Below are 9,526 nucleotides of genomic sequence, written 5' to 3' on the forward strand. Positions count from 1 at the left end.
GTCTAAAGGGGTGGGGTGGAACGGCAAACCCGAGCCCAGGAGGAGTCCTTTGGCGTGAAGCAGAGGAGCTGCCCGACCGCTCTGCTCTCCAGCCTGGCCGTAGCCTTCGCCCAGGTCGGGAGTTTGGAAGGGTCGACCCCTTTGGACGTGCTGTTCGTGCCCAGCGGGTTTCCTTCCAGTCGTCCTTCACACCTGCGGCCATCAGATGGCAGGAAGAACCACGTCCCCCGAATCCACAACGGATCCGACTTCCCAGGTGGATGGGACGCCCCAGGGTGATGCTGAGGTGTCTTGAGCAGCTGCCTCTGAGCGCAGGGGATGGGCCTTGGGGCGAAGAGGGCTTTCCCTCCACAGCGCCCTGCACAGGGGCTCCGCCGGCCGCTTCCCCAGGCCGGGCTCAACGGGCAGATGCACTGGCCGCTTCCATGTCCTGGGGGGTTGTGCCCACCCTTGGAACCGGGATCCGGAGCTGCACAGGCAACTGGCCATTCAGGCAAATCCGGTTCAGCTCAGTGGTAGAGGGCGCGAGTTGTCCCGGGTCAGAGCGGCGCGTCGGTGCGTGTACGGAACTAGTGAACGCCGCTGAGGTGATGACCGCGGCACGGTCACCCCGCTCAGCCCCTGGTCGCAGGCGGAGAGGAACAGCGTGATTCCAGACACCGTGAATGCTCCCCAAAGGAGGGCTGGCACGTAACCTGCGGTCGGAGGATGCCGGCGGTATCCTGAGGTCTGGAAGCGCGTGTGTGAGGTGGCGGTTGCTTATTGACAAGGTGGTTTGGGGTTGTTTTTTTTCCTGTGTTTGCAGAGGAACCTGTTGGAGGAAGATTCGGATGAAGAGGAAGACTTTTTCTTGTGAGTTTCTGCACGGGCGCTGTCGGGAACGTGATGTTCTAACTGCCTACGGCCCCGAGACCGGAGGCGTCGAATACCAAAAGCTGCCCCCTGCCACGCAGTGGGGTTGCTCGGGAATCAAAACCTTTGATTCCTTTGAGACGATCTCCCGGAGCCTTGGCGTGGAGTGTGAATTAAGGCTGTGTTAGAGTGGGGTGTCCTGCATATCGTAAGGCGTGGGAGGGGCTGATGGGAGGCACGGGAACAATCCCTCATCCACGAGGCGTTGGTTCTGTCTCTGAGGCTTTGGTTTCAGTACACGTTTCTGCTGTATCTCCCATCCCCTCTGCTCTCTTTTTCTGCCCGCAGGAGAGGGCCTTCCGGACCAAGATTTGGACCCAGGAACGACAAGATCAGGCAGTAAGTTGTTCTGTCCCGCAGACAGTAATTTATCCTGGCACCGTGAGCTTCGGCCGCTCTCGTACCGCGCTATTTCTGCGTAGCTCTGAATACGAACGTGGCTCGCATGCTCCTTCTTCTAATTGACTTTTCCTACCCTACGTGGCCACGGGGAACGGAAATCTCGGATTTGATTCAAGAAATAGTGTGTTGACAGAGGCGAAGGGATAGGATTGTATCACAGGAGCTTCGTGGAGTTTTATCTTCTCCAGATAAAGCCTGATACGGGTGACCTGGAGATGAGCAGTGACTCAGTCGGGACAAAGCAGCTGGAAAACAGGAAACCATTACAGCTGGAGGAGGATTGTTGGCTGTAATAGGGCAAGAACGAAGGAGTAAGCACTCTGGATCCTTCTCCCATCGAGTCATTTCCTGCATGATGCCTGGTCTGGGCTCCAGTTTGCCCCGTCCTTTCGTATGAGGGATACAATAGGTGATATTCCCAAATCCCTGGTTTGCATTGTGGTGTTCCCTTTGCTGGCCTCCGCGGAACCAGAACTGTGTGGGGAGTGATGACCGGGCGTTAATCAGAACGGGCGGCCTTGTGTGCAGCCCCGAGTGTTGCTCTTCCTTAAGGATATTTTTCATGCCGGGAAGAAGCCGGTGCAGCTCTGGGATGACTCACTGCCAGCGTCAGCATTAGGCAGCGCCTGCTTGTGCGTGAGCTCCAGGGGCGAAGTGCACTTGAGTTACACCAGAGACAGGGTCCATAAGTTTGCAGGGGGATTCTGCTCCCTCTGGGGAGTGAGGGCCCTGTTGGGAGGGGCACAGTGGTCCCTACAGGAAACCAGTGTGGATAAAGCTTCCTTCCTAGGGCAGTGCCATGCTGGCCTGGAGTGAATGAAAAGGATGAGATTTGGGTTTATGAGTGGGGTCTTGCCCCCATAAAAAGGTGGGGAGGGTGTGACATCCACCCCTTCATCCTCCGCTGGAAAGGAATTACAGAGTATCTTCCTAAATCCTTCCTGGAGAGGGTGGGGAGGCACTGGGACAGGTTGCCCAGAGAAGCTGTGGATGCCCCATCCCTGGAAGTGTCCAAGGCCAGGCTGGATGAGGCTTGGAGCAACCTGGTCTAGTGGAAGGTGTCCCTGCCCATGGCAGGGGGTGGGACTGGATGGGCTTTAAGGTCCCTTCCAACCCAAACCATTCCATGATTCTGCCTTCCCTGCCTGGGAGAGGAAAATGGGAGCTCTTTTCTCCCCACTGTCTTGGCCAGGCAGGAGGGAGTGGAGGCTTAGATAGAGAGGTTGTGGGAGTTTCCAGGAGGTGGAGGATGGTGCAACACCTGTGAAGGAGAAGAAAAACAAAAGAAGAATTCACCCAGGAACTGTTGGGTTCATAGGTGTGATGTGACTAACGCCCAACACAATGTCTGCCCGTGGCCAGACACTGTCCAGTGGGCCTGGTACGGGATATGTCCCTTGGGATAGTGAGTGGCTAGGGCTATCTCCTATCTAGAGCATTTGTTATAAAACAGCATCTATTTTCTGCTGTCGTCACTGCTGATGCTTTTGTTTAATAAGCATTTACAGGGTGCAATTGTCAGTTCTTGTCGTGGACCTTATTATTAAGTTTCTGATCAGGGCAACCCCTGTGCTGGATGGAGTGATGCCTGGTCTCATGATGCAGTCCGTCCTTGTTTCAGCAGGGGAGGAAAAGGAGCGTTGGGTTACTGCTGAAACGCTGTAAGGAAAAGACATTTTAGGGAGGAATTTGTGCATTTGGAGAGCTGAGGTGTAGCTGGACAAAGCTAGAGAGACTGTCGCTGTACGAGGAACGAGGTGTGAAGACAGGCGTAGAAGGAAACTGGTTGGAAGATTGGGTAGAGGAAAAAGTGATGGGATCATGGGAACAAAGGTGCGGAACATGTCGAATGTGAGGGGCAAGACTGGAAATTTTGCCTAGTTGTCCTTGGCAGTGAAGGGGCTCGGGTCAGGGTGGAGAGTTTGGCAGTAGAGACCCTCGAGGCTGGCTCGGCCGCAGGAAGAGACGGTGGGGAACATTGCAAACCTCGCTGAGGCGTCACAGTCCCCTCCGCACTGTGTGCTGTCGTGGTAGGTCTGGAAGTTCGGGCTCTGTTGTCCCAAGAGCTGCTGGGTTGGGGTGGACACTCCCCTGGTTATGAAGTGGCCACGTGGGGTCCCTCCGCATCCCTGGGTGGGCTGGAGCTGGACGGTAGCGTGTAACGGGCTTTGATCCTTTTCCCCAGAGTTACAAAGAACAGGTGAGGGAGAGCTGATCTCCTTTCCCTGCCTTGGCTTCCAGGCTTTGTGGGAAGTCCTGAACGTCCGTCTCGCGTGAGAGCCCTTAGTGCCTTTTTGGGGGAAGGTGGGACGTTCATCTTCCACCTGGGTTTCTTTGATTTAGGACAGGAGCCTCTCATCACAGCTCAGCTTTTCAAAAGCACCACCAAAATCCCCCATTTTTCTGCGCTGCTCAAGCTCCTTTACCACGGATATTTCAGCTTTCAGGCAACCACGCTGCTGGATTTTGGCTTCTGCTTGTGCTGGCGATGAGGCTCAGCACGCTGCTGTGATTCCCTGGGAGCCAGGTCTTGGTCCCCGATTCCCCCACTGCACTGCCGGGGGTGGCTCGGCCCCAGTGGCTCTGGCTGCAAGCTCCAAGTTACATCCCAAGGAGAGGGAGGGTTTAGGGAGAGGTTTGAAGGCAAGAAGGGACAGCAGCAGCTTCCCAGGGCCTGGCTGCTCATCGGAGGTGGCTGGATGTGCGATCGACCCCATCCCTATTCCGGGCTTTCCTCCGAAGGTGACCAAGACCAGGCATTGTTCTTGGGTGTAACCCTTTCGAGGACTGAAGGGCTCCAGGGCGGCGTAGGCTGCTGTCTTCCTCACTGTTGTGATGAAGCAGCGACTGATGCGTTCGTGGCAGGGTTCGGCACCGATACCCCGTTCTCGAGTAGTGCGGAGCTGTCTGCCGAGCAGCCGCCTTGCAGAGAGACGTGCCTCGGGGAGCGCTCTGCTGGCCTCCTGCCCTTGCACCGTCCGCCCAGCTTGGCTCTCTGTCCCATTCCCACTTCCCTGGGTTACTGCCACACCGAGGGGCGTTTGGGTGTAATTTGCACCAAAACACGCAGTTCTATTAATATCGCTGGGGTGGAAAATAGAAGTGTGTCATGCAGGCTGTAAACAGCCAGCTTGGAGACAAGAAGCAGCCTTGAGAGGCACATCCCATGGTGCGTGCATGGCCTGTTTACGGCGTCGGAAGAATGCAGTACTGTTGTCAGCCCAACACTGTGACCAGCCTGGGGAGTTTTTTGGGAGCTAACCCAGTGCGGCCAAATGGAAGGGCTTATTTTTCCTGCTCTGGACCCAGAAAAGCAGGAGAAAGAGGAGTCTAAACCAAGCGAAGTGCCGTTTGGTCTCTTGTTGCTTTGACGGTGAGCACTTGCTCTCCTTGGTAAAATCATTGTATATGCAGCAATTAGAAAGAAGGGTCGTGGGAGACATATTTTATGCTTTTGTCTTACTCCCTTTCCTGGCAAGTTATTTATTCTACGTCGTTTCTCTTGGAAATCTGGCAGGAGTGATGCACATGAAGTGTGTGTGTCAAAAGCCAATCGCTCCCAAACAGGAAATCAGAGGATTCATTCTCTCCTGCCAAATAAAACAAGAAAATATTTTCTTCTCGATGCAAGTTGAGTTTCCAACCTCACGCATGCCAAGCTAGCGGGGGATCGTTGAAATTTGCTCCGGAACTGCAGGGCTAATGCATAGGCTGGGCATCTTTCAGCCCCTTCCTGGAGAGGCGTCTCTTGCAGCGGTGATGGGGGGGAGAGCGCAGGAGCAAGGACTGGCTTAAGGTCTGGATAAGGCGCTGTGTGGAGATCAAAGTTTCATTCCCTGGCTCGGTCTCCTCCTTCCTGTTTTTTTCAGGGTTCTCTTTTTACATCAGATACCAAAAGGTGTGCTCAACTGTGTCTGTGTTCCATGGGAGTTAAACACCTTGGCATCTGTGAGAGTTTAAGCCTTGATTTCTCTGTACCCCGTTCTCCATCCCTCAGGTGTGTTGTTCTCTTGGGGGGCGTGGGGGGGACACAGCTAACAGGATGCCCAGGCTGCAGGCAGGCAGCAGAGGCGTGCAGCGTTTCGCCAGCAGCTCAAGGGAAAGGCGGTGGGGTGCTGAGCCGGAGTTTGGGTAGTCGGAATCTGTGCTCCATAGGTCTCTCCCAAATGCTGGTTCGTAGCAGAGCAGATTGAAGTTACGTACCTGCCTACTCTGCCTCGAACGCTGCAGGGTGCCCCGGGGCTGCAGCAGCATCTCTCCAGGCTCTGACCTTGTGCTGGTTTTAGTCAGGACAGAGTTAACTTTCTTCGCAGTAGCTGGGATACTGGAGGGGATACAGGTGGCATCGCACTGCACGTTCCTAGACGCATTGTAACCTTGCGTGTTCCTGCCTGTTAGTTGTACCAAGATAACTCAGTTACAGTCCTGTTGTGGGAGGAAATCTCTTTTATTTTGAAGCCAGTAAATTATTTTAGAAACATTTACATACTGCAAATGTAGTCTTCTGCCTGTGAGACTGATGTTTAAGGCCTTGGAGTGTTTGCCGAGTTGGCTCATCTGGGATAGCAGATGTTCCTGCTTTTTCTCTCTCACCCCAAGCTATAGCAGCGTTGCTGGTGGCTCAGAGCTGGGACTTGTCCATCGTCATGCGGTGAGGAAACCCCCGTGCAGAGCGTGCCTCCTCCCCGCCTCCTTGCCCGCTGCCCCAGGGAAGGGCCGTGGGGCTGCACGTGTCCTTCCTGGCTCCACCGGGTAATGCCACGTGTTTCCCAGGCGACACCTGAATCCTCGGTGCCACCTTCTGCGCTTCCCCAGCAGTGGCAGCTCTGCCACTTGCCTTGACAAAGGAATGGTGGATCAGCACGGGCTCATGGGCACGGGGCAAGCTCCTGCTGAGAGGCATTTGGGGGTTATCTATGCCTTTCCCTTCCGGATAAGAAACTCCTAGCAGGCAGCCACGTGGAAAGCGTAGGTGGGTGCAGAGAGATGCTGCTCCCACGGACCCTGTGATGTGGCACAGGGAAGGCAGGTTCTATTCTTGTGGTACCCTAAATAAAGCAAGCGTTTACGGGCGCTGCTGGGGTCCAGCATGTACCATACGAGGGCTGTTGAGTCAGAAATTGCCTTCAGAGGGGTTGCCTGGCTGCTCCAGCTCTGCAAGCCGCAGTGCAGTGGTGCTGCAGACCCCGACCTGAAATGCTAAGGTGGGAAGCCCCTTCATGTTCAAAGATCTAGAGCTCTTTCTGCAGCGTTCTGGGGAGACAAAAAGCCTTTTAATGACTTTCCTTGCCTGTTTCGGAGAGGATGAGTGAATGTGAGCAAGGCATGTGCTTTCCCACTGCGACCACTCTTGCTTGTTGCAGCTGCTCCTCGTGTGTGTCTCAGTGCAGTCGTCTGCTCGGCGAGAGGCATGTAGCTGGTAGGGAGACAGGAGAAATGGGTCAATGTGAACCTAATTAATCTCTAATGAATTAATTAGAGGCACGGTGGCTAGGATGGGCCCCTGTTTCTCATTCCGCAGTGCCCTGTTGACTGGCCTTGGACAAGTTTCTCTGGGTGTCCCTTGGCTCCTCCGGCTTCCTGGGCCGCAGTGGGGAATGTGCTCTGAGCTGCGGTGCTGGGTGGTGGCTCTCTCCGTGGTGGAGCAGGGTCTGGTGCTGCTGTAAATACTCTGATTTGGCATCTCTGAACATCTGCATCTGTGAGATGACAGTGGGGAGGGGAGGCTTGTGCATGGATCCCAAAAGGAAGATGTTGCAGCTGGATAATCTGGGGAGCAGGGGAGCGTGGGCGCTAAGCAGGCGGGGAAGATGAGGTGGTGGCAACCCTTCTTCCCTTCGGGGACGCCAGCGGCGCGCTGTTTATCAGTGTTTCTGGTAGCGTGGAGAGCTGCTGAAGCAGGGTGTTCCTGCTGCATGTTTGGGAAAGGCTGGATGCATTTTGGTATGTTTAAAGTTTTTAAATGTTTATGTAATCAGTGCAACCTAAGCTGTCAAACCTCTGCGGAGTGAGTGGCCTGGAGCTGTTTCTGTTTTGTTGCCCTGTGTGGAGCGTTGCCTCCAAGACGTTCCTGTTGCCATTTTCTTTCTGGGAACGGTATGTCTCCAACAGTCTATTGTCTCCCTAGGGCCTCAAGAAATTTCTTATTTCTATCTCCAGGAAAATTAAAGCATGTTAGCTCCAAAATACGAACCAGAATGTAGCAGTAATTTTCCACCAGGAGAATTTTTCTTTCTTACCAATGTGGGTTTTTTATGGAGTGAATAATAACCCTGCGGGTACGACTGAGGCTACTGTGCACCGAAGCGACTACGCGGAGTTGCGTAACCTAGGAGAAGATGAACTCAACCCACTTCTTACAACCCGTGTCAGCCATTCCTTGCTGTCTTCTTGCTGCCCCTGGCAGAGGGGGTTTCATTCAGTTCCCAGAGGGGGGAGTGCACCTTGTTTTGATTTCACCCCGAGTTCTTTAGCAAAGGCGTGGTGTGAGGTTCTATGGGAACTGGAAAGATAAGGGATAAGATCTAAGATAAGATATTTTTTCCCCTTTGATGTGAGCTCTTCTGCAGCAGAAGTGCCCACCAACAGCAGTCGGTGCTTTTTCTTGCTACGTTTATGTGTTAACAGTGTTACGGAACGTGCCCTGCTTCTGCTGACTTCCCACTGCTTTCTTTGAGCCCCCTGTGTTCCTTCGCCCTTCCTGGGATTGCCAGAGACCCACCCCGGCTGTGCCTCTATCTTTTTTGGCATCCCGTTGACCTCCCTCCACTGTGTACCCCTTTGATTTTGTCACTGAGCCCTTGGATCCTGCCAGCCTGGGCAGCTCTGAGGGAGGCGGTGGTGCTTGCTTCTGCTCCTCACGCTGCCTTTGCTCTGCCCTAGTGTTCAGAACCAGGTGGACGAAGTCATTGACGTTATGCAGGAGAACATCACCAAGGTGATAGAAAGAGGCGAGCGGCTGGATGACCTGCAGGATAAATCAGGTGCGATGCTGAATGCAGCTCTACTGGCCTTTTCCTCACACCTCTTCCCCGTTGCTGGGCCGAGTGACGCGGTTTCAGTTCAGAAAGCATCTAATGACAAGGCCTGGGCTTGTATTTTATCCTTCTGGAGCGTGGTGTTTCCCAGCCTTGGGCTGCAGATCTGACTCTGCTGACGTTTTCGTCTTTCCACCTTCGCCTTCTGCTGCTGTGCACAGACGCGTTCGTTTGGGTGCTGGGATCTAGGTGGTTCTTCAAGCTAAGGTAGCTTGGCCTGTCTCCCAGAGGCCCCGAGCATTTCAGCTGTCCGCTTGCTTGCTGGCTCGCAGAGCGAATTCCTGTCCTCAGAGGGCAGCCAGCACAAAGGGGGCTCAGTGGGACGCGGCAGGTCTGCGTGTGCTCTACCGCAGGGCATCACATCGGCACCCGCTGTGGCTTTGGTGAATCACGCTGTGGTCGGGTCTTTTCCCCTAATGCCGAGTTTATTGCTTAAAACTCAGTGGAGTGAGTGGAACGGTGGGTGCGCGCTGCTGAATCACCTCTTTTCTTCAACAGAAAGCTTATCAGACAACGCAACGGCTTTTAGCAACAGAGCCAAGCAGCTGCGGAGACAGATGTGGTGGCGAGGCTGCAAGGTGAGCAAGAACTGGCAGAGGCGCAGGGGTGGGTTTGTGGAGGGGTGGTTTCCTGTCCTCCCTTGGGAGGGCACGGAGAGGCCCTGCTTTCTAGCTGAGAAGCGGCTGGAAGGCAAAGGCCTCCTTTCAGGTCAGCGCAGCTGCACGTAGCGCCCTGTGTAACACGCCTCTGGGCCCCCCTTGCAGGTGAAGGCGATCATAGCGCTGGTGGCAGTCATTCTCCTGCTTGTCATCATCGGTGAGTAGCTCCAGGTCACCCCACTCCAGTCTGGCATGGAAATACTCGTATTCCACACCGTGAATTACACTGTGGTGCAGCTGTCCCCGGGGGGAGAGCACCTGAGCCACTCCTGTTGGGTTCTGTTGTGCCGTGAGTGGTGCCTGCAGCCTGCTCCACGCCGCTCTTCGGCAAGGTTAAACGTGCGTGCAGAGGAGCGGGTGCGAAGCAAGTCAACGTTGTACCGATCCAGGGCTGGCACCGACCGTTCCCAAGGCTGGTGGGAGTAGGTGGGAGAGTTTCAGGCTGGAGCAATGCCTTCCAAAGGCCTCTCCACATATATTAACCATTTTGCGATGGGCCTGCTCCCAGCAAACGCT

General features: G+C 54.7%; 1 protein-coding gene across 1 annotated transcript in view; it reads left to right on the forward strand.

The window, feature by feature from the left end:
- Positions 1 to 8: 8 nt before the first annotated feature.
- Positions 9 to 9,526, forward strand: part of VAMP4 (vesicle-associated membrane protein 4) — a gene marked incomplete at its 5' end in the record, with an annotated part of 10,179 nt that continues 661 nt past the window's right edge. Inside the window, 6 exons of the mRNA XM_010148857.1 lie at positions 9 to 256; positions 771 to 852; positions 1,201 to 1,251; positions 8,197 to 8,297; positions 8,850 to 8,929; positions 9,116 to 9,167. Of these exons, the coding sequence (XP_010147159.1) occupies positions 9 to 256; positions 771 to 852; positions 1,201 to 1,251; positions 8,197 to 8,297; positions 8,850 to 8,929; positions 9,116 to 9,167 (614 nt within the window). The remainder of the gene's footprint in view (positions 257 to 770; positions 853 to 1,200; positions 1,252 to 8,196; positions 8,298 to 8,849; positions 8,930 to 9,115; positions 9,168 to 9,526) is intronic.

The sequence above is a fragment of the Eurypyga helias genome, unplaced genomic scaffold (genome assembly GCF_000690775.1).
Source record: "Eurypyga helias isolate BGI_N326 unplaced genomic scaffold, ASM69077v1 scaffold20280, whole genome shotgun sequence".
Classification (NCBI taxonomy): domain Eukaryota; kingdom Metazoa; phylum Chordata; class Aves; order Eurypygiformes; family Eurypygidae; genus Eurypyga; species Eurypyga helias.